Below are 25,850 nucleotides of genomic sequence, written 5' to 3'. Positions count from 1 at the left end.
GACCAGAGCTCGCAAAATGTGTTGAATGCTTTCGCCCAACTCGACATTCGGTAAATTCGAATTCTTGGCTCACCAGATTTGAATTCATATAACCTAACGGTGGGAGCAACTTTGGTGACCTTCTTCTCTATACTGTCTGATTCCACCTAACATCAAATGTTTCCTGCAAAAAAATTGATTCTGCATGACTACAAGACCTTTGCCTTTCAGATCCATCATAACGTGTAAAACCATAGGCTTAAAATTATCATTAGCAATCAGTGGTGCCGTCAATAACAACATAATAGCACAAAAAAAGCAGGCTGAATGAAATATTTCCGCCTGATTGTGAAAGCTGCACTGCATTGCATTCTTACACGATCTATACTGAGAGACGAATCGGGGAATGCGCTGTCTATACTTCTATTTCGAGTTTATGATTGCGCTGAATCATATGGAAGCAACATACTCAACGCGATGTGAGCAAGGTATGTTACTGGCTGAGTTGGTTAATCATTGTCCGAGGAAGAACGCTAGTAGACGACAGACAAGGATGAGACGGACACACACTTGCGCTCAGGACGCGCTGTCAAATAGCCCAGTGGTATTATCGAAACACATTAACTCTATGTTTTGCAAACGTATCGCGATTTTACAGTACTGAGTATTGCATCGCTCAGAGCACAGATGAAAAAAATTCCGGCATTCTAAACCTTCGCTTGTTTATTTATTTATGGCGCTGAGTTGCCACCTGTGTGGAAGCCCTTCGCTTGTCAGGGCTGAAATTTGATACAGAGGAAGAATTTTTCGTACTACCTTTGGGTCGGATAGTTGCATGATGTCCATCGTCTGATGTGATGGCAAGCAAGCAACAAAAAAAAACTTTCGCAACAGCGATACTGTCGGTGCCATGTTGTGCCTATGGAAGGAATGAGCGCTCAGTCGTCGCTGCCTAAATGATGGAACTTTCCTTACATGAGCATGAGATGGCGCTTTGAAGAACACTGGTACGAAAGATTGTTCTTTCCGCTCTTTCGCTAGCCTTCGCATGAGACCACAATAACGTAATGATTCAATCAGGCTTCATCAGTCAAGCACATCCCCAGATGTAATCTGAATTAAAAATTCAATGCAACTCTCTGCGAAATTTGAGCGCTAAAAAGCGAGCGGTTAGGCCAAGTGAATTTCCTTTCTGAGCAGTCTGAGCAACGCATACTAGTGTATGCATAATAAGACGCAACTCATAATCTTACTGTATTTAAGCGAACTCTTTTCATAAACCTGGATAGGCACGGCGTTATTCTTTTTTGCTGGTTTAGGCTATTGTTGCGACAATTTATCTCTTCCCTGTGAAAGCATTCATTTGCTACGTCTCTATGTCCGGCGTCTAGCAATACATACAGTTACCTTGCCACTTCGGTATCCATCAGCTCGGGGTAGAGGTTACTTGAAGCTATCCACCTATACACCACTTTGGAGGCCGGCGACAAGAGAAGGCGCAACAAATAATGTGTCAATAGGTAATTTAAAGGCATGTCTCGTAACTATCAGTCCGCTTCGTGAAATAACTTGCAGAGGGGAATTCAGTTTCGCTTGTTTATTTATGCGGCATACACGGTAAGATTCCAGGCAAACAAATCCTAATGTTGTTTGAAAATGTTCTGATATCAACAGGTCACATTTTGTTCACCTTGTAACGTCAAACATAGTTCTCTTCCAAAAAAAAACATCAAAGAGCACTACAGAATGTTCTGCGAAGAAATGTGAAAGCCGGGGTGTTAATTGCTGCTGTATACAGCGCATCGCGCCCCCTTTGTAATCGTTTTGCTCGCAAGGCCGGGGTTCGTGCCGCACAGTGGAAATTTCCATTTCTCGGCGCAGTCTTGCTGCTGTCGTACAGAAGAGGAAAAGCACACTATATGTCACACTTTATCCGACAAGTATGAGTTTGGGCGGTACATTCTCACTCCTGCCACGTGTCAGGCCATGGCGCGCGTTCAAATGGGGGATTTCAGATGGCAAGGGCCCTAGACAAAAAGAACACATCTCGCGGAATCACGCGAAGAGATCTCGCGCACATACCTCACGCACAGACCTCACGCACGCGAAATTTTGACCATAAGACAAGAAAGAATTTCACTTTAAAATAGAGTGAACCATAATCATTCCTATATTTCACAAAGCCTTTTAGACGTTCACAGTAAACCACTGTTGGAATTGCAGTGGCTGCGTTATTATGTTGTTTCAGCCTTTTGTCTTGAAAAGTGTACTCCCCAGATGCACAGCAAACTGTCAGCCCTTACTCCCAACTTTGTTCCAGTTCCAGTATGCACACTTTCCAGCGGTTGACCCTGTACTCGTAACCAATACATCAGTAGAGTTTATCTACACTTAAGTTAAAATAAATAATTGGTTGGTTGATGTAGTTTAACGTCCCAAAGCGGCTCAGGCTATGAGAGACGCCGCAGTGGAGGATTCCTGAAATTTCGACCACCTGGGGTTTTTTGACGTGTACAGACATCGCATAGCACACGGGTGCCTCGCTTGTCGCCTCCATCGAAAAGCGGCCTTCGCGTCCGGGATTCGATCATCCATTCTTGCGCATATAAGTCGAGTGCCGTAACCACTCGCCATCTCAGCATGGAAAAGTAAAAATTAAATGTGCGCACCTAATAAATGCATTCAATATGACCTTGTCTTCTGTTTTTCTTAATATAGCACTCTAGTTTCTCACTGTTTATTTTTTTATTAGACTCATATCCATAGTATAACGGTTTTACTGACTGATACTTTTGATAATCTTCTAAAGTGCTGCAAGCTGCCGACCCCTGCGAACCAAGCACGATGATGATGGATTGATTTTAATGGTGCAAGAGAACCTTGAGCCTGAGAGCGCCATACAGAACACAAAATATGTGAGAGGCGCATGAACAAATAAATGCACGCCGGTAATCAACACCAGCTGCTCAGAGAAGATATTTCAGCGAAAACCTTCAGCAGGCAGTCAAAACATGAGCAATAAAATAATTAATTACAGTTTACACTTAGTGCACATGACTGATTAATATGAAGTGGCATGGACTACGTACAGTATAAGAGTAAGCCTGGTATTTGTAAAACTACACTAATGTGCTTTTACTTCGTCCATTCAGGAGATTCAGCTTGCTCTTTACTAGTGTAATTAGTCAGTGTGTAAATTATGACTAAGGGGAACCTTTTCAGTAAAATAAGTTGTTGTTCTCGGCGCATGATAGCCTTAGTTGATTGAGTGCCATACAACCCGACACAACACATAAATGGGCAGCGTGTAGGTTTCAAACTGTGGAGGAGAATAGTAAACTTTCTCACTTTCTTCTAGTATTTTCTCTTCCTGGAAGGAGGTGTGGCCAATAAAACAAATGCCCAAGATTAATCTCCACGAGACTTATTAGTTGTATACCTCTGCCATTACACCGACGAATTCGTTTTTGGATGTACACCTGACCCCATCTCTAGCATCGGTAATCAAGAAGCATGCAGAATGGGGTTCCAGTTATCAAATTCAATCCACTGCTAGCATTTAGGGGGGCTAGTGCATGCAAGCTAGCCGCTTTGTACATTAGCCATTATTATGTAGCTGGCACGAATATATGAAAAGCAATGTGTTATGGGTTTTTTCGTTCGCTCGCTCTTTAAAATTAGGACCACGCAGCTGGCGATGAATGGTCTTTCGCCTGTACCAAGCTGTGAGGCAAAAGAGTGTACTATAAAACGAGGCTCTATACCACTTGAAGTTCGAACTTCGTGTTGTTGGTGATAAGAACTTTATTTTTTCACCAATGTAGGAGGCCCCCTGCTCCCCGCCCCCGGAACGCAGGCCTATGGGACGGAGGCCAGGGCCTCCACGACTAATGGCAGGCGAAGCGAAAACACATGCAGAAATCTTAGAACACTGCAGACTGAGCAGAAGGTCCTTGCTACCACAGGACCGAAACCTAAATAACAAAGAGGCCGTCGCTTGGCGGCGCCTGCAAGCTGGGAATTTTCAATGTTCCGTCTGGCTTTTTCACACGCAATTGGAGGAAAAGGCAGACAATAAATGGAAAACCTGCGGAGAAACGGGTACTGTGGATCATGTAATCTGGCAATGCCTTGATTCCCCAGGCGCTAAGGAAAACATAAATAGTAGAAAAGCCTGGGAACTGCTTAAATAGTAGAAAAGCCTGGGAACTGCTAAAGCCCGCTGGGTTTTAGCTTTGGTTTAGTCCCCTGAGCCAGAATATTAGATTCTGGCTCAGCGGACTAAACCAAACATAAAACCCAGCGGGTGGTGTAACTGCATGCTATAAGGCATTTATCTGCGCTAAACGGTATGCCAACTCTATAATATTTGTTTCGTACAGTAGCTGATGTGAAGTATTCAGTTAATATACTATCCCTATGAGCGCCTAGAGCTGGTTCATAAGTCTGCATTTAATTTAATGCCAATCAGTGACTTCATTTAGACCATATCTAAAAACTTATTTCAACAAAAACAAAATTGCACATTTTCAGCGTTGCACAAATTAAAGAAATATATAGCATGTTAAAGAACAGTACCATTCTGAAGGGTAGCTATAATGCGAAAAATATACGCACAGTAATGTTTACCAATTTTCACAATATGAAAAAGGATATCTGTCTGTTTGCCAGTATTCGTAGTTTTAAGCCGTAAATACATCTTCAGTAAGATCCAGCGACGTCAAAGGAAAATTGCCCTAGTTTACTCCTTTAAGAACGCTACCACAACCCATCACTGTCCTTTAGGAAACCTTCGAGTTCATTATGTAGTGAGCTGCGGTAGTCGAAATAAGCCCCAAAAGAATTCAGTGTGAAAGCGCTTCTTTTTCACCCAGAATCTTTGCATGAAGCACACTACCGGTTAGGAACGAACACAGCTACAGCACAGCTCCTCGACAGCTTATCTGTATTTTTGGGATCCTCCTTGTCTGTATTTTCTTCTCTGTCTTCTTCAGCGGTGTCTCAGGATCCGCGAAATCGGCAGGCTTGAAAGAAACTAAGCAACTCCTTTCGCTTGACTGGGCTAACCTTTTCCTTTCGCGCTCCGTTTCTTTGTGACACTTTTTCTTTGTTTTTCCTTCGGTTGCATTTTTTATTTCTGATCAAAAAGAAAGAGGTGTGACCGGTGCTTCTTCGTTCCTCGCATGCACTCTAGTCAAACTTCTTTTCGCCCAGATCGATTAAGAACCTTAGAAAAAGAAGAGACCGAACCGGAGCTAGCGAGAAACTTTACCTCTGAAATGTTCCGGAGCGAGCCCCTGAATTTTTTACTTGTCAAGCTCACGTCAAGAGGCGATGTCTAGTTTTGAATCCGCTGCCCTTCCGCACTGTATCGATGTTGTGACACACTTCCGCTACTGCTTTTCGTATCCTTCAGACGTTGGCACTCGCAGTTCCTGGGCCGGTTATTCCGCCTTCGTTTTTGTATGCTTATAGGGCTTGCGTTTTCTTCAGCCGCGTTTGCCATTGGATAAGAAATGAAAGCCTCTTCTGACTTGCCGACAGCTGACAGGCACCTGCTCCTTTGTTACACGCTGAAAAGTAAGACGAATGCGTGCCAGCCACGTTGAATTTCTGTGTATTTTGGTTCCAAGAAACGAGACGTATTCACGCAAGTCAAAAACTGGAAATCTCCACTATCCCTTCTTACTCCTGCAAAAAAAAAAGAAAAAAAGACAGAAGTATTGTATTGAATTTTACATGCGGTTTAGTTCACTATTTCTAACTTATTAAGTAGTGGTAAGATTAGTTACAATGGCATACATTTCAGTTAATCATACCGGCCATTTTTTTTAAAAAAGCAAGGTTTCAAAGCCGTGGTTGAGAGTACGCCAGCGCCTTTTATCCTTTGAAATTGTTTTTTTAATTTAGTCACATTTATTCGGGATCACCCGTACTAACATTTGACGACGTATTATGGAAAGTACGTATACGATAATATTATTCATGTATGAGCGTTACGGCTGTTGTTGCGCACTGGTTGCTTAAGTGGTACGGACCTTACAGACAGGGTACAAACAATTGATTGTTTTCCCGAAAGAAAGAAAAAAACCGGGTAAATTCTAAATAATGTTGACGCTTCAATTTTGACTAAATAATTCACTGGTTTAATGTGCATCCAGAAATCCAACTAGCATTAAGGTTTTAAATAATTGACGTTTAGGACTATGCTATTAGTAATAGTTCTAATCTCTTATTGTAAGAAATTGCTTCCTTTGCGGTAAGACTGCAAGGACAGAAGGAGTACACAGTGACCTACATGACCAATCAGTCCGATAGAAATACAATTTACATTGCTCGAGGAGAATGGATATAAATATCGGGCAAGGAAAACAAACCATTTTTGTTTGCTTTCCGGCTTTTCAGCTCACGTACTTTTTTCCAAAAATATCAACGTCTTGAACAAAAAAAGTTCGAGAGGGTGTAGTAATGAAAGGAGTAACTCTTGAAGAAGTGAGAATGAAAAAAATATTTCCATCAGCTGAAGAAAGCAAGGAAATGCAGGTTGGAAACGAGGAGCCATAAGCGCTGTCCCAGCGTTTCTCAAATATTGCGAAGAGCGGCGAGGGCAAAATATATATTGACTCTATTTCTCGGGACACTGTGCGCCCGTATGATGGCGCCGCGAGATGGGGAAACTTCAGGGGAAAGGAACGGGGAAAAGGGGAGCGCACTGTGGCCCCCTGCAATGGCCTCATCGCCGGGGCACCCGTGGGCCGCTGCATTATGCGGTCCCCACCGAACGAGGCATAAATCAGCTCGAGGCTCTTTTCAAAAGGGGAAGCCACCTGACTCGCCGACTTGAATGTGTGCGAAAGGGATGAATGGTTATAGCTTATAATGAATCTTGAACTGCGGTTTCCGCCGTGGCGTAAGAACAGTGAAATGAAAAATGACTTTGTAGCGCACTATATATCTCGGGCCGGAAGCAGGGCCTCTCTTTTTCAAACGCCCGCATTCAGCGGAGTTCTCGAGAACTTTAGAGGGCGAGGGCTTGATAAAAGAGAGTATAAAAAGCAAACCGAATATTCTCGTGACTTCGTTAGGTCTGTAGCCTCGAGAACGTCAAAACGTCGCTCGCTCCAAAAACTTTGACTTCTTCACTTCTCAACAAATTCGAGGCCACGAAAATGGATTATATTCCCAAAAGCCACCTTTCAAGAAGCCTTGACGCTGCACTATGCAAGAATGATCTCTCTTGAACATTAATGAGAAGTTTCCAACACCCATGCAATCTCAAAACGAACAGGAACCAGAACCTATAGGCTGCGAAGTATAGCTTTGGAAATAATAAAACAGATAAGCTCGATGAGTTAATTTTAACGAGTCTAAAACCAGCCAACTGCGTCTATCGGAGACCAAACTCCACACAGCTAAGTGTGATACCGTCTTCCGCAAATCTTTTCGAATCTGTGTTTACATGAAGGCGACATTAGCACATCGAATCGAATATCGTAGCGCGTCATGGTAATGCGATGCGACAGCGTTTAAATGTAACGCATCATCTCTAGCGCGGTTAGTGTCGGCACGAGGTGTCACACATTGAAAACAACGGTGGCACTTTCGTCGGAATAGGTTTTCGTTTCTCTTTCGTACTTTCTGGCTGGTTACCTCTGTGTGGGAGAGGACAGCGAGGAGAAATACAGAAGGACGTGGGGGGGAGGGGGAGTGCCAAGCAACAGTCTTGGCTTTCTGTGCTCGACGAGAGCACCCCACTCACGCCAATAGAGAGATTTAGAACAGGAAGAACAAGCTTAGGGGCACCCCATTTGAGGGGTGCAATGCGGCCCTTCTGTTGCGCACACGTGAGAGCTTTAGAATAGGGGTATAGGTTGGTGCTTAAGAGAGGGACCGACGGCGTATAGATTGTGCTCACCGTTCTCAGCGCCATTTTGACTAAAACGTGAATCGCAAGGTGGCAAATTTTGCAAATTTATTTATTTCTACTTTTATTTATGTCAGTGTAGGAGAAAAGCTGTAATAAAGAATAAAGACAGCTTATCATGCGAAATTAAATACCTCGTTGCTCTCGTTTTTCAACAACCTGAAGTTATTTCAATACCCTGCGCTCGCTGGCAATTCGTCTAGATGTCGCCAAAACAATGCCCACTCGATTAGCCTAACAGCTACCAGTCTCCAGAAGTTATCTTAAAATTTGAGGCGTTTTGTAGTTAGAATTGTGCGGTACGGGCATCTTGAGACAAGAAAAAAAAGAAAAAAAAAGCTTCGTTCACCATTCGTTTGCAGCGAACTCAAGGCACAGTGGAGCGGCAACGACGAATTGGTGATGAGGCGAGCGGCCGCCGCTTCGCTGGACGCCACCATCTTGCCCTTTTTAGGACAATGCGACCGGGTTTACATGCACGGAGAAATTCTACTTGCCCCTCTCAATCCAGCCCTCCCTGGCGCATTATTGCGACACGTATTCCTAGCGCATTGCCCCTGTTTACCTGACTGCGATGCGTTAGAAACAGGACGCGATGCGATGAGACGCGCTAGTTGTCACATTCGAGTAAACATGGCTGCCAATTGAATTCGCGCTTGCTAACTTACCCTGCAAGTTGTGAGACAGAAGCAAAGAGTGAAGTGCAGTTAACATATAGGAACAAATTTTCTGTTCTAGAAAAAACGACTGTAATCGATTTTTACATGTGAGGGAAATCTCCAACGGCTGTCCAGGGGCGTCCTGTTACGAACTTTAGTGAGGCTATTGGAAACAATCTGGTGCTAGAGGCGGAGGGCACTAGACTCTCGGCAACTTTGGAGACATACGAGGCAAGATGCTTACTGCATCCACTTTAACAATGGCACACTCTCTGAAGTGATTGCACTACCTACGCTTTCACTACACCCCTCTCTACTTCAGGGGTGATACTGCAACCCGAAGCGAGAGGCTGGCATGGTCGCTGAAGTGTCTCAGAGTGCGCGTTTGGCCCAGAGCCTCAGAAAGTGGCGACGGCCATAGAGAGTGGAAGCACCACCTGAAGAAAAGGGCCGTAGTTATTGGTGATGCGGTTTTCGTACCGACCATTAAGCGGCAGGTAGTCACTTTGATCCTATTCATTGAGGCTTCAACCGATGACCATTGAGGAAATATGAAGCTTAACTTTAACCCAGCCGTTTGAACGTACCTGTATAGTCTGGGTGTAGCGAGCCTGACACGGCATTCAATACACTAAAAGGTTGAATCTTATTCCACCTTCCCATCTCAAAAGAGTAACCCAACTTGCCAGCTCCTCCCCACTTTCGGATATCGTGTGATATGGTTAACTCGCACAAACCATCGTAGAATCAGTTCTCGGCCATATCAGCTGTCTGCTGCCACCTTCCAGAGTCATATCCATGCTGTTTCGCTCACAACACCGCCTCCGGAATATTTAGCAACGGGACCTTTGACGTTATTACGCTAAAACTACTTTACATATTGAAGTTAGGCAACTCTACAAACTCGGGCTCTGGTTATATGAAACATCTTTCTTCAATCTTTTGCGCCATACTATCTGTCAAAACTGCTATCTCCTTTCCCTCCGAGACGCTTTCTTCTTTCTGCGCCAGACGGCATAGTGCGCAATTATATATTACACGCTTTCGAAACGCGTGATGTTCTCCATATTTCTATTTCTGGCCCTAAGGAGACATAATTACTGCATGATGCGACACCAGATGCCATTTTCGTGGCTCCTAAGAAAACAACCGTCACCCTGCCGATTACGTTTTGCATCGTCGTAAGCACCGTCGCGTGTTTCGCACGCTTGCTGCTTCGGGCAATTTTGCGAGAGCAGTGCGTAGCACGCAGATGCACATGGGGATGAAGAAAGCGCCCCGTGGATGCGTCATCCCTCTATCGAGGGGCGCTCTACTTCGCGACCGGCGTGAAAACTGCTCATGGCTCAGACACACAGGAGCAAAACAAAAGCGTAGCGTGTGGGAACCAAACTGCCAGTCACAAGTGGGTGCACGCTATTTCCTCATTTACACCCCGCTTTGCGAAATGAGGAAAGAGAGAGAAATGTCCCTGTACCCTCATTGAGGTCTAAAGCCGTCTGCAAGCTTTGTTCGTTTCAGGTTTTGGTAAGGCGCGTTGCTTGCCCCCAAGTATTTTCACGTGAGTGCTACCGAAGACGCGGCACAATCAGAAACGTAACCTAGCGTATCGAGACCTCTAGTGGCTGACGCCTCTGGCGCACCTGCTTCTACTCATATGCAGTTATTGGCACCACGAGGGCCGCGCCATCGACCGTCATATGCCTTAACTTCAATCAATTGAATTATACGTCCAGCTCTTCTTCGCTCCACTTCGGTCTAGGTCGACACTCATTTTTATAGCATAAGTGCCTTCGAGTTCGCATTTCAGGCTACATGAATGACAGGAAAGGAAAAGATGCCTAAACGACAATCAAATAGCACGAACAAGCACTTCCGAAGCCTCACTTCATGTCCGCTTTCTTCTACTAAGAACTGTGCGTCCCCATTCAGTATTAGTACGAGCAAACAATCGCTGAGTGCTGCGAGCACGTCCTTCGTTAGCCTTTAAGGAAAGCTGCGCCTAAAAACCTTCGTGAGCGACACCACTGAATTAACAGCCAGCTTGGTAGTTAAGGAAGCAACCTTACAGTAACATTCGTAACGATTCAATACAGGCACCCGATGTAAAAATGAAAGCAGCTAACAACGACAACTAGCACCACGTGCTTTTTAATGGCGTTTGCTAAACCGACCTAAAGTTCAGTGCGACCACATCATATATGCAGGATAACCATTTCTATTTTCGAAGTGTCCCCACTCAAGGTGGCCGATGAATGAAATGACGAGACAGCATCAAGTGACAAATTAAATATTGAAACAATGCAAACCGGAACCTCTGCTTTGTAATGAGAACGCCGTTTTTTTACCTGTGTAAATGTTTCCTAAATTCCGAGAGCACAGTGGAATTTACACCGCAGAAATGCTAAAGCCTAAGTGTTGCTGGTGCACACGGTGCATCATGCTCACTCTCATTATCATTATCAACTAAATGCACCGCCATAATCATTGGTAATGTCCTCATTGTCATTACTACTAATTACAGTGTAACTGTCATCGATACCATCATCTTAACGATAGAAAACGCTTCTTAGGACGATATCGCCGTTTTTTTGCGCAGATCGGGAAAGCTTTATATTGTATGGTATGTATAAGTTGGATGAAATGCCGGAAAACGACGGTTTAATGCACCGTGACGCTATTCAAGCGTCGACCCAGGGTTATGCCCTACTCTGCATTACCTCATTTTGGCCAGTTTGTGGTGGGCCGTAAGGCTTGTGTTTTTCGAGTGCACCCCGGGCCTGCTGGACGGTCCATAGTTGACTGTCCTTGTCTGTACTCTGCACAGCACTTTGTAGTTCGGGCAGGTATGTCTTGGATGTATCTTCGGTCGGGAACCTGGCACATTCCCACATGATGTGCCATTGGTCCACTGGACCCAATTCCCATACACAGCATACATCACTCGTGTAGATATCTGGATGAAGGACGTTTAGTACTGTAGTTTCAGATGCAGGTGACTACTGCAAAACAACAGGGTGCGAAATGATTTGGGAGAAGGGCATTGCTTGTTGGCACGGTGAATGGGATAATACACCGGCAATGTTCGCTAATATGCAGTGGTGGACGAAGGTTTTTGCTATGTGCTTGGGTGTACCCTAAAGAGTATCAGAAGAATAGTAGAGGGTTGTGGAATGACACAACGCAAAAGACTAAGCAAAAAACGAATGGGTGGTAAGGGCGCGACCTCTCCGTGTTCGCACGTGCAAGTGTGTGCATTGTGTTTTTGATTACCAACATTTGTTATTCCTTGTAATTTTTATTTATCTCCTGCTCGAACGCGCAGAAACTGCATAGAGTATTAGTTTTATTTGGAGCTCAAACTGGGAGCAAACTAGCCGCACTAATTTTGTTTGCTTTTTTTTTCCCCATCAAAAGAGGTGGACTTGGTCTTTCCAACTATTTTTCTGAGACAACTTGTGAGATGATTTTTTTTTCGCGATCAAACGGACCCTTGTTGCACGCAATGCTGCAGATGCGTTTAGGCAATATGATGCCGAACTTGGCTGTGTCTGTTTATCAGGCCACAAATCGCGCTGTCACTGTATTTTTACGAGAAGTTGTTTTTGCTCTACAAATTTTGCGTGCACATGTTTCGGTGGAGTGCCTAAGTCTCGTACCCAGGAAAAATAAATTGTATAAGGACTTCAACAACCTCTTAGTATCTCTACCCCTACACTGATCCGTATATTGTTAAGGCTTAGGTAAAGATGTCCTAAAAAGAGTCAGAAAATGCCGGTTAAGCCGACTGTTAGATCGTTTTTCTTAAAGCTTCACTCGGGTACCTTTCCCGTAAAAACACGTTGCTTAATAATAAAGATATATTTGTATCTTGGACCCTCACCTGCACAATCTGTAAACAACCAAAGACCATCGATCATTTTTTATAGACAGCTGGGATCCTATTTTTCGCTGGCATGCATTGCAAAGAACTTTGAAGAAAGAACTTCCTTCAAAGTTCTTCAAAACACTAGTTAAACCTGGTTAATACAAGCGAAAGCCCTTACCGCTGTAGCACACTGGTTAAAACGCTCGAACATTGAACGCGGATGCCCTGGTTCAAACAAGAATTAGAATCCGCTCCGAGTTTTTTGTTAAATCACCCCAAAACGACTATGTCCTAGTTTGACTATGCGAACCCTAATGGCCATTCGCGGACGCTCGGCGATCTCGATTGTTGGAGTCGGAAGAGAAAAGCTTGCGCTTATCAATATGCTCGTCCCACTCTGAGGCAGAAAGAGAAGATGAAGTGGGGATTTGTGAAGAGCGCGAGACCATCTGTCGACACCTGGCGAACTCGGGTCTTGTACCTCGGAAAGTAGATATTCCGGTTTAAATCAGTTTGTTTCATTTTAACGCATACTGTTTCTGCAGGTCTGATTCCAGGATATTCCCTTAAAATTCACCAGTTACTTCGGAGACAGTGTCATGCAACCGATCGGGCAAGCAAAGTCCCAGGAGGCCATTCAGGGACCCCACTGCGTGCGGAGGAGCAAACCTAATAAATGTTCCACCACTTTACGCTTCCCTTCTTTTACAAAAAGAGTTGTCGTCGCCGAGAATTTTGTATTCACGCTTCGGCAAATAGTAATAAAATTGTTCGAGAGGCTTAAGGCTTCTTAGGAGTGATAATGCGAAAACACGACTGCTGCCTGTCGGCTCACTTCGTTCTCGTAACGATTTTGACGTGTCGCCTGTCACTCGTAGTTACATCCATGCATCTTGCCGGAGCTTTTGTCGCATCACTTTGGCTAATCGTAGTCGGAGTCCATCGTCGGCATGTCAGCAGGCACGTGAAGACTCGTATAAGCGGCAATGCGCTTGGACGGTGCAACGCAGAATTTTTCCCCAGACCAAGCGAGGCTCTTTCTATATGGTATACCGCGTCGCTGTCTATACGCACTTGCAGGGACACTCGTCCGCTTTCCATCAGGGAACAGACGTGTGAGAGCAAGGACAAACGTGCAAGCACGTGTGTAGAAGATGTGCTCGGCGCAAGCGCCGGATAACCCTTACCCTCTCGCCACTACTGCAGTAGCAAGCATACTTCGACGAGCCTCATCTCTCCCTTTCGACGTGCGTCCGCTGCCTTCGCACTGCTGCCGGCGAACAGCTTGCTTTTGATACCGTGAAAATCAACATCGCAGATAGCTTTTGACAACAAAAGCTGTTTTAATTCGCTATTGAACGTTCGTAAGTTCGTGTTTTAAAAACGCCAGCTGATGGCTGAACTTATGTGGAGCTGCACGCTACATTGCGAGGACATCCATGAGTTATTTAGGATTCGCTAGTAAGCACATTTCATTCTTTTTTCTTTTTTTACAGCGGTAGCGGCGTGTTTTAAGGTTCAAACGTGTTTAAGAGTAACACTGAGGCATATATAGGCACATAGAGGCGCATATAGGGTCCCATTGAAAGCGCCACACAAGGGTCCCGAAAAATCTGAAACTGCTGAACTCATAAATACATAGACATGCTTTTCAACTATGCATGGGTTGCCATCTTGTACAAGCACAAAAACATGTAGTTCTGATGTGTTCAATTCTGCTTTTGTTGCTTCACAAACACAATTTTCGGCTCCCAGTATGAGCCAATATTCAGGCTGGGATGAAGGGTACCTTATGGTATTATGGGGAGTAAGCAACCTAGTTTATACAACAAAAATGATAAACGTTTCGTGCCCCCCCCCCCCCCCCCCCCCCCAGTTTTATCAAAATTCATCTGAACAGTGTTAACAAAATTGCGCAATTAAAAGCATATCCTGCCTGAAAAGGGCATCGCCATCATGAAACATATATTAATTTGAAAATTCTGGAATATCTTTGAATCCTACAATACTAAGGCAAAGGGTACAAGATACAAAGCGAATAAAAGAGGTGATAGTGAGCATCCCTGGCAGGCAGATGACTTTAGTTCGACAAATGTTCTAAGTTACTGATTGTAGATCAATATTGTATGCTACTGCAGCATGGTCGTCTGTATGCAATGCGTATCCGATATGTGTACGCTGCCCTTTATGAATTGTCGCAGTGAATGTGTGTAAGCTACCATGCATAACAGCCTAAAAATTGGCTTATACTAGAAGCTAAAAATCCTTTGTGTGAATAACCAGAAAACCATGACGAACCTGTTCGCAAGATTCATATGAATGAAAGCAACTTTACCGCCTTCCTGTGTTACTGACTCCAAAATCGAACGCGCCACATATACACGATTTTGGATACAGCAGTCTCGAGTACTACATCTTAGTGATAGCCTGGTAAATTCAGTGTCATCACGTGCAAGTGACTTGAAAGGACTGTTGCAACGAATTTATAGTTCACATTACACAAACAAATTACACCACAGCCTTCGATAGCCCACATCACTTCTCTGTGTGGTTTTAAAGATGAGCATGTCATGTATGAAATGCTGGTGAAAACAAAAGCAACATCCCATGAAACTCCGAGAATTACCAGTAAGATTGACTCCAGAAAACGTAACAAAGCTTTGTAGAACTCACTACTCAAGCCATTCGGGCTAGGGGATGTTTTTGTTTTTCTGCCCAGCAACAATGGTGATTTCGCCAAAGACAGAGGATCCACTCGACGATAGCCGAAGCTGAACTTCCCCCTTGTAAAAATGCCAGTCTGGGGCATTATAATCTTCGATTTGTGCGCAAGTCAGTACAAAACTGATATGCCGAAACTCGCACTTGCCATCCAAAGCTTGCCAGTACGGCTGCTATACTTGAAGACGAAACGGAAAATGAAGCATAACTTAGAAGCGCTGTTTCGCAAGCACGCAGAACCAACGGCCGGAATTTGAACCAATGACCTAAATTACCACTGGTATGCATTATCTTATTAAAAATACACAATTTCGTTGGTTTGTCAACGCATAGTGAATTTTTTTTCTTGTCGTTAGAGAAGCGAGTCGAAAACCGACCCCTCGTTGACCAAAGCTCTCAAGGTAGTTTAGAATTGTATTCCTCTATGCTATACTCGGGTACACCCTCTTGTGTAAACTACCGTAATACCGGTGGCTGCGCCGCCGTAAAAGTTTCGGTGCGCACCTGCGCACCCACTGCTCCGGGCAGTATATACATACAGCGAGAGAGCGGATAAGTCCAACTGCCATGTGGGCCAGATAGAAGCGGCAGTCGATCGCACTATGTGCTTTCGTCGGTCAAGTTGGTAACCTGAGCCTATTTAATAGACAGTCATGGCGCGCAGCAGCGAACGGGTTTGCGTGACGCGCTATGTCATTGGTGTGGGAAAGAAAGCGGGGATATCGAATAAAATCGGACACAGCATTTCTGGCTGAGATGCGAGGCCCTTCTCCTCCGCACTTTTCCGCGGCAAAGACCATTCAGCTCAGACTGAATGATTCAATAAGCCACTGAGTAAAGCCCCACCGAATTGTTTCTTTAAACATTACACGTTCTTTCATGTTGTCATCGAGGCTTAGTGGTAGTCGAACAACATTAATACCATTCAAGGTGAGCAGACCTTTCTGAGCTGTACTGTTTTCTTAATGTGATACACATGAACCCCCTGTAGCCGCGCCTATTGTTCCGAAGACAGTATATGCGACCGCGATCCTGTTAGAGCTGCTACGCTCGTGTGAGCCATGCTCGCAGCCCATTGTACTTTTTGCAACCAGCCTTCCATGGCCAAGCTCGTGTGACCGAGCCCGTCCTTCCCACATAAAAGCTCGCCAGTTTCGTGTAATGGAACTTTGCTTATTACAAATCAGGATGAAGGGAGGGAAAGAACTAGTAGAGGGGGATAGCGCGGGTGCCATATTATAGGCACGCAGACCATTACGGTCCACTGGTGGCTATGGCGGCTACGGAGAGGGGGCGACCAGCGTGCATCACAATTGGAGAATGCGGGTGAGCGGCACTCTCACGAGGGGCACGTCGTTCGTCTGTCGAAGCACGGAACGTGTGGGATTCTGCGCACGCCCGGCAGATCTCCTGAATACGTAGTGAAGAAGCCATTGTGATTACAAGTGGTGTGGGCGGTGAATGAGAGGCCCTTCCCCTGAACGATGGTGGTGGCAATTTGGTGCGCGCGCTGCTTTTCCCCCTGGGAATTCCGAACGGCTGTGTGCTTCTCATTCCATAACATATTCCCCTCGTTGCAATATACTGTCGAGAGGAGTGAGTTAATGGATGCTACGCCATAACAGGGCATATAGCTCGACACGTTGCAGGGAAGCTGGCTCGCTACGCGGCGTCTTCTATAATACTTCTCCGAGAATTCAGCCTTAGATGTTTGGTGCTGCCACGGGCATTAGCATTGGGCGGGGGGGGGGGGGAGGGGGGGGGGGAATTGATGATGCCGTCATTACAGATAATTCCTTGAGCACCTTTCAAAGAAAATGGCATACTCTCTCTCGTCTTCCTGTATTTTATTCAAGTTCTACACAGTGTTCTTATTGCCCGCGCTGTTTGGCATTGCGTATATTGTATATTGCGAACGAACGCTGACGAAGGAGCCAAATTCACCGCTGTGTGACTTGTACGAAAAGTAAAGGCTTAATTGTTTACTGTGAACTTCGTGAACACTGGAGTAAATGAACATGAGTCTCTCCGCACGGAAATAGAGGTATCCATAGTTTCTCTTTTCATTTGATGGCTAAGATATTTTCGTCTCACTCAATATAACACGACGCTGTGATATCCGGTAATACCGCATTTTAACATGGCAGTCCGACCACTTGACTACCTGTCGTAATTAATTGTGTACTCCTGGTACCGACTTCTGCTCGCAAAATTATATCGTGGCACTTCTTGCAACGCATTCTAAGTGTAATAATAAGTACAGAAAACCATACTTTCAAATACTAAAGTCTATATGAAACTCATCTTTTCTATATGAAACAAAAAATCGGTCGATATATTTCAGACTGCTGAGGTATGAAAATCAAACACTTCTGAGCCGCAGTCAAATTTCGTCTTGAAATGTGCCTGCCTTCGAACAGGCAATATTCGAGACCTGCAGCAGCACAACTTGTTTGGAGAATCATAGTTTATCGCGTATACAGGGTGTGCCGCAGTATTTTGAATGTGTGCCTTGTTTCAACACTTTGTGGCTATCTGGTATGGAATCTTGTCTCGGCTTGTTTCTTCCACTGAACTGCTGCCTCTGCTTCTCGTTGTCTCAATTCCGATGCCTCTTCATGTTTGCGGCGTTTGTCCTCGCCTTCTCCTTGCCGCATCCCTGAGTCTTGCTGTTGCTTTTCATGCAGGTTCTTTCTCATCACCTCGACCAGTCAATGCTGTACCTCTGCGTCTTTCTAGCACTTTTGTTAACTCGCTTGTGGCTCTCGTAGTAAAAGTTCTTCCTTGTCATGTCGTAGAACACTTTGGAGACTCTCGTGACTAGCCCGACTCTAGAACGATGAAGCGCAGAGTTTTCACCACACCAACCAAGGCTCTTAACCCGCGGCCCGCCTCATTCTTAAGGCAGCTGTTTACGTCCGCAGACTCAGTCCGTGAGGACGGTCCGCTTTTCATATGTGTAATGACGTGTTAACGCGAAGAGGTTCTCTTTGGCCTCAGCTCCGATTAAAGCCCTTACATTATCGCAATTACTCCCTTCGCACGCATTGCAACAGTATTTGACTCGAGCTCCTAATGATGACCTTAGACTCTTGTCACTACTCCTCTTGCAAGTATGCTTCGATCGGCAGCATCAATTTCTTTTCCATATGTTCCCACTGGACTCGCAGGGCTACCGATGGCGGCGTAACCTCATAGAACACCGACAGCATTTGTTTTATGCATGAGGTTGGAAATACATTCGCTAGATAAAAATCTTGCTCTGCTGCTGCTGAGGGAATAACAAGTGGTGTCATTTTATTTTAGGCGTAACGTTTGATCTGTTGAACCCTGCAAGCATTAGCGTCATCATAGAGTGCAGTTTAACAGTCTTAGCAGGCCACATTATTTTGATACAGCGCACAACATACCAAGCAAGGTAAGTCAATGACTCCTGCTCTAAAATCTCGAGATCGAGGATGGCATCAGGAGCCGTCGTGCATATCGTCGAGCATGTCGTCAGCCTCCAGCCTTTGTGGAATCTGTTTCAAAAGACTTGTGGCAACCCAATTGCGTGAAATCTTTGCGCTGCAGGGTGACCGAGAAAGAAACCAAACTTCTTTATTAACTGATTCCCGGGCGTGTGCACAAATGTTCGCCAATAGAAAGAAAATTGCGAACAGTAAAGATTCTGCAGTAAATAATGTCGGCAGTTACATCTACTCCGTGTCCAGTACGAGCCAGCTAGAACAACTCCGATTTCATAGATACCAAAACCGCACGAAAAAACGCGGCCAGTAATGTTACGCTGCTTTTGTTTTGCTTTTGTTTTTTTTGTTGATCTGAATGGCTTCCAGGAGCATGTATAGACAAAAAGGTTTAGTAGCGACTGACTTACCTCGCAAAGCCTCCCTCGATAGCAGTCGAATTTCTTCCCATACGGTGGAGCCATATCGCTCACCGTTTGAGGTTTCGCTTGCCACGAGGAACTGTAAAAAGCTTACCCCCCTTCGCAATGCTATTCCAAAATCCAACAGCACAGCAAGTCGGCATTGTGCTGAATCCGAGCGTGTGTCTTCAAAAATGTGGAAAGCCTACACTCACGCACAGCGCATATGTGTCGCGGTGTTTCTACGCTCACTAATGGCGCCATTTCTCCGCTATAACTTCGCAATAATAAAAGCCGCGCGCGTTCTTCATCACGTATGAAGCCTCAATCACTGGAAGAGCAGAAAACGCAGAAATTTTCAGGAGAGGTGTATACGGCGGGGAGAAAATTCTCATATACTATTTCAACAATGGTTTGCGCTACCATTAAAACATACAGGAGCCTTGATGCTAAAGACGGTTTTTGAGGTCATTGCAACGCGAATACGAGGTGAATATGGATGACACCAACTCTCTAGGCTACGCTGAAACTCTGAGCTGCTCTTTCTATATGCCGTCGCATATGCGTTGGTCCTCAACGTCGCCTTCACGGTACACAATGGCTGTATGGGCTCCTATAATCTTCGATATTTTTTAGCTTCTTTTTTTTTGCTACCAAATACCAAGTTTTTTTTTTGTTATTTATTGCTGTCATAAGCGAAATTTCGCGCGCGACGTGCGTTGCGTTGCCGATGGCTACACGGCGTTCCTGTCTGGTCAGGAGAACAGCACGACGATGTGGGTTGCCGACCCGTAACCGCTGCTTGCGTGCCGAGACATATCAAGCCTAGCTTGCAGCGGAGCGGGGGCCGAGCGCAGGCGCATTTGCGAAATACCGGCGGCGTGCCGCAGCAGCTCCTGGTGCCAATCAAGAGAGCGCTCGCAGGGTCAGAACCTTCTGAGCAGCGTGTTATGGAAAACGTGTCCCAGGACTTCTTGCACGCTTCCAGCTGATTGCAGTCAAGTCCCACTGACCTGTGTTCAAGATATACTCTCCCTGTTTCCCCCTATAATTCCGGACTGAGCATTCACTAAAGCCCGTGCATGGCTGCCTATAAAATCGACGTCTTTTGCCCTCATGTAAAGAAGAAGCGGGAGGAAATTGTAAAAAACTTTCTGTTCTTTTGTGATTGTTCTCCTTCTTTCCTTCTTTCTGCTTATTTTATGGCCAAGGAAAGAAACCCGTGCGTTGCGGCTCAGCGCTGTTGCGATGGAAGCACAACTGAAAAATGCCGCGGTCACGTGGCAGCTGATAAGAATGCTACATGTAGGCGCGAATGTAATTCCCAGAAAGCCAGCAAATACAGGCTGATAGTAAATGGTGATCTCTAAGGTTAGTACAAGATTTTTTTTATATCTCTCGGCATCAGCTGGAGGCAGGTACGGATAGTAGATAGGTTATGCGACAGCTTTACGGTCATATTAGGGCAGCTCAAGAGCCGTGTAATGTGCACTGAGGTTTTCATTATGCAGATAGAAACCTGTCTTGCCTCTGTGCGTGGCCGCTCATTGTTATTGAAAGAGCGCCGCATAGCACTTGTTAGCAAAAAGGGGTGGGGTGCCCAAGCCTAGCTAGATATTTCACTAACTTTTGCTGCCCTACTATTGTTTCCTTTTTCGTTTGCCGAATCTCTCAACTACAACAGTTGTGAATGTCAATGAACGATCAACGCTTAACCAAAAGGCGTGATCAGCATTGACCATCTCTGACGTAAGCTTCGTCGCAAGGCGGTTAGGCCGTCTCCAGAAAATCATTCCGGTCATCTAGCATCGCAAGCGTCGCACCGGACGCTGTGCTGGCCGGTCGTTACATTAAGAGCGTGGGCGAATAAACAACATGGTCTGGACGCAGCTGGGGAGAAGCAATGGCGACGGAGGCGGAGAAAGAAAGGAGAGAAGGTGCCGCGGAAGTTCGCAGGAGCCTTGAGGCCCATTGTCGCGCGGGCAACAATGGCAGGATGGCCCTTTGTGGACGTCGTCGGTCTTTGGTCCGGTTGAACAATGGCGGCAGTAAGAGAAAAGGAGAGATGCGTCCCCGTTTCCGCCACTGGCCACGCGTCGCGACCCATTACGTCCTTATCGCGTAGACACGGTGTTTCGCGGTGTTGTGGGCCCCGTCGCCGCCGAAGGCGATGATGCGCCCCTGAATGAAAGTGTCCAAGACGTGAGAGCGCTCCCGTATACTTCGCATTGTCGGCGGCCCCGCTTAGCCAGACGATGCGTTATTATCCTGCTTGTAATTGTTCGAAAATTAGAGTTGCCCAAGAAACATCGAACGAAAGGCCAAATCGACATATTGCACGTGGGGTTCTGCTCAACGATTTCCGCACATGAATGGTGCATGGCGCTCGTTTCTAATATTCAGTGGTTATTTATTATAACCTGGGGAGAGGTGACACAGGACTGAAAGAGTACTTTCGAAAGGTTCATATTAAAGATGCACGTCTGACCAAAAAGCAAAAGGAAAGGTAGATAGACATATATTCAGTCACCTGCCTAACACAATCTAAGAGAAATTGAGGGCAAAAAGGACAAAACGAGAAGGGAAAGAACCAGAGTAAGGAATTCGCACTCGCTGTTTCAGAGAAGTATCAACAATAAAAAATGCCTTTTTTTTTTTAACTACTGGTTTACCTGGTACGAAGAAGGCCAACGAAATGGCAATATCCTTTCTTTTCCTTTCTGTAACAGAATATTGCGAACTTCCCAATCGAATAAGCATTCAAATAAATTACTTGGGTGTGCCTATTACTCGGGAAGAGTTCCATTTATTGCAATTCAAAGAGTCTGTGCGCACTGCAACCTGCACGAAAAGAAGGAAACATGTATTCGTATCACGGGACTATAGTTTTCTTTTCCCTGACCCAAATTACGAAAAGAACAATTCTAACAAATGTTACCACTTTTCAACAATGTCACTGAGCTTATATGGATGAAAGTATGAGCAAATATGTACACAATGCATATTTATGGACAAAAAAAAAAAGCACCAAAAATGTTTTTCCTTAAATTATCTTTGGACGCTTCGGTGACGTTCGCCGGTTGCTCGGGTGAGTTTCAAGTGAGGCAACAAAGATTCGGGTATCGAAAAACATTTCCTTCCTTTCGGAGTGCGGTAGTGGTTTAAGAAAGTCAGCAACGGGCTTCTTTAGACGCCAGTGACCACACGCTGCTTGTTTAATCCGGTTAGCTTATAGGGCAGCGGTTATCTGCGAGAACGTTCTTAGCACAATACCGGCATTCACAGTGGGCTCCACGGTTACATTTCGAACGTGGCTCCTGGTGGATATCACGCAGTATTTCTTGTTTAGGAATCAGCTCCTCGCGTTGATGTTCCGTGTTACTCTTGAGAAGCTCCAACCAAGCAAATAAGGCACCGTTCGCTGTCAGAAGACCATCCAGGCGAGATCTGCATTATCCGCATTTCCGGCATTGCTCTCATGCACACGACACTGAGATGTAGCTTGCAACGCGCATTGAGTTAAGTGACGTCATCCGACACATTAAGCGGACTGGAGATAAAAGTGCACCGGATGCTTCACCTACTATCTATTTACCGCGGTTCTGCCGGTGTGTACCCTCTCGCACAGCGCTCGTACCTCTTGAAACCCTGAAAGCCTGGCGCATCGCCTTCTTCGTATTCGGATGCCTCTATTGTTCTAGCCCCACCGCGAGCTCGTGCCGTGCGTATTTCCGTGGCGGTCTTCACGTGTCCGTGTGAGTATGCGGCCGTCAGTATAGTCTGTGGCTTCTTCGGTGCGGCGTCATCCGGGAAGGCCACTATTATGGCACCCGGCTTGATTGTCATTGGCCCGTACAGGATGACGGCCGTGTAGCCAATGAAGGCAATCACGGACATCGAGTAGCCCGGTATCCACAAGTACATTATGTCGAAGTTGAAGCCCAGCACGACCAGTATGCAGCCGCTGATAAACAGGAGGAAAGCCAGCGAAAGCGCCAACTTAGACTTCATGTTTGGGTAAAACAAGGCCGGCTTAATCTTTTCGATGCACTCGAAGTCCTTGAGGTCGAATCCAGAAGGCGGCCCGCGGACGCTGGTGAACATGATGGTGATCGTGTAGATGCCAGAGCCCAGTGTCATCACGCACGAGCCGATAATGGTCTTGTAGTGGTTCTGTGACGCGACGCCGATCACTGCGAAGACGCCGCCAGCGGCAAAGCACAGAAGTGCGACTGCCAGCACGAGCCGACTGGTCTGCGAGATGCCGTAATTTGCGTTGAGCGGGTCCTGCATGCTGCGTCCTGCGCCCAAGAACAACGTCAAATTGAGGAGCGTTTTGAACTGTATGATTGCCTAAGCCCATGACGATATAGGACCTAAACAGTTGAACAATGCTGCTTTCTTTTAAGCTGTTCAGAACACATCGCACAAATCTATTCTACTGAAATGTGCACTAGAGGTTAAAAAACATCTTTTGCGCAATCATCTGGTGTTCCGAAGCTAGGATGCTTATCAAAAGCTTCAAATGGGGCCAAGTACAACACGAATCTGTACTAACTCGATCAATTATCTACCCTTTTGATCTCAGGAGACAAGGAAAGAAAAGCAATATGGGCAAGAAGACAAAATTAGGTAATTATCACTGCTGGAGTACTGCAGGAAATAGAAGCCCTTCAGAGCAAGAAGTGCCCACAATAATAGTAACTAGGCGACTCTCAACATGCCGAACTGAATACTGACATAGAAAAGCAGTCAATCGACTTGAAATGCGTATTTTGGCTGGTATCCTGCGCTAACGACCAAGCTACGACTTCTTTAGCGAGAAAAAACACGGATTAAGAAGAAAGTAGACAAACATAACAAAACCTACGCTGTATTTCAGAAAAAGGCGCCAGCTAAGTCCGCCCTTCAAATTTTGCAGAGATTGTAGTGGCTAATATGCCGACTAAACCGCGCGGTTATGAATCAATATTTGTTAATCTCAAGTACGAGACAATGCATGGAATTTTCAAAGCAGAAGCTGTTTAAAAAACATCCACAGAAAACGAAACGGACGGCTGTAATAGAGACCCATACATTATTCCATTTAAAACAGTCCTTCAAGAGCGCCGCCTACCCACACTAAGCTTTAAAAAAACCACAGCAGAAAAACACCTTTCTATAAGGCATTGAAACAAGCCTAGCTATCCACAGAATAGCGGAATTCAAATCATTACCTCCGAAACATTTGCGGGTAATTCCCACTTCTAAGCTCGGCAGATCAATCGCCCCAACTTTACGCCTCGGCGGATTTCGGAGTAGCTTATTCGCAAGCTTATTCGCAAGGAGGGGGCAAAGGGGGGAAAGGGGGGGGGGGGGGGTCTTTCAACTACCTTCCGATTTTCTTGATAACCCCTATGACATTTTGTTCGGTACGGGAGCTTCTTTCCGCCTCTGGAGCTGCCTCAGAAATTACTTCTATTTCTTCAAGACTATCACGAGCTGACGAACCCCTATCAACGGCCAGCAGTATCGCTAACTTTACGAGCCTTGCTACGCTGGCTCATTCCCGTGTCCTCTAAAGCATCCATATTTCACAACGCTACCACGGATTCAATACACTCACCCATACTGCCTGCAAAATGATTCCTAATCAAAAATAGTTTGGAAGGTTCAGAGAAAAAAAGGTTTTCTTGTTACTGTCCCTGTAAAAGCCGAAGTTTAGAGACGACAGAACAAACTCATTAAAAGCAGGAACACGTTTTTTCGCGAATCTTATACAGCTCTTTCGGTTGGAAATACGTCCCCTCAACCCAGAATTAAGAAAAACGGCCTCCAAGAAAATACACATGCGAATCAGCATCAAAATTGTGATGGAACCGCTCCTAATTGCGTAGAATTCAGTTTGGTGTCATACCATTCACTCACGATATACATTGCATCTGCTGGCGAAGTTGAATACCAGTTTGCGACAGGGATTCCAACCGACAACATATGTACAGCCTTTGTCAAAAGTGCAAAGCCCAGGGGGTCTGCTTCTGAGTTGTGTAGTGGCGCTGACATAGCTTTAGTAGAGGTCCTTCCTAGTGGAGAGGGTAGGACAAAAATGTTCCTGTCATCAAGAAATTTGGAACACTGGAAATGCGTTCCAAGCCGCACAAAGGGGCTCAGAAGCAGACCTTTTGGGCTCTACACTTTTGACAAAGACTTTACCTCAGATAGGAGTAGGTGTACAGTGATAATGGAGACACAGATAATGCGCCTTCCTGTCTAAAAAAAAACAACCTAAACCAAAAATATAACAAAATACTCGGAATAAAAAGGCGGTGGTAAAGGCGCTTCGCGTCTACTCTCAGGGCGAAGGTAAAGTACTCCCCTAATTTTTATTTTACCCTATGGCATTCATTGCAATTCCATTCTTTTGCATATCCATTCCTGCAATAAATTATCTAGAGCAGAAGCACAATTTTCCTTCGTTGCGCAAGCCGGCCGTCCTTTGCTTCAAATGCATTTCTCCTCGTCTAAAAATTGTACTGTCACTAATAGTTACGTTAGCTTCCAAACAGCTGTGCAGCTACCACGTTCTAAGCCTCTTCTAGTGGACTTTGCCTCCGTCCAGTGTCCGTGCTGTTAACTACTAAGCCAGCTTGCTAATATTGTGTCCAACCAGAGTGTTAATGATGCAATGTGTTCCATTGCTCGAAAAATGGCCTGAAATTAAAACAAAAATCCCAAAATGAGCGGAAATGCTCGTATGCGGTTAACTCGGGAAGAAATTGCAGGAAGATACCTCTGAGATGTTAGACTTGTAAAAAAACTACACATTTATTCCATTCGAGCAATGTGGCATAA

General features: G+C 45.3%; 1 protein-coding gene and 1 long non-coding RNA gene across 3 annotated transcripts in view; both read right to left on the bottom strand.

Moving 5' to 3' along the window:
- Positions 1–25,850, bottom strand: part of LOC146198548 (uncharacterized) — a 407,190-nt gene that overhangs the window by 129,841 nt on the left and 251,499 nt on the right. The window lies entirely within an intron of this gene.
- LOC146198551 (uncharacterized) lies at positions 22,185–23,312 on the bottom strand. The gene has a single exon (XM_084592613.1). The coding sequence runs from the start codon at positions 23,310–23,312 to the stop codon at positions 22,611–22,613; it is 702 nt and encodes a 233-aa protein (XP_084448739.1). The 3' UTR covers positions 22,185–22,610.

Source organism: Amblyomma maculatum, chromosome 2, assembly GCF_055883805.1.
Source record: "Amblyomma maculatum isolate TAMU_Amacu chromosome 2, ASM5588380v1, whole genome shotgun sequence".
Lineage (NCBI taxonomy): Eukaryota > Metazoa > Arthropoda > Arachnida > Ixodida > Ixodidae > Amblyomma > Amblyomma maculatum.
This window is presented reverse-complemented; position numbering and strand designations above follow the sequence as displayed.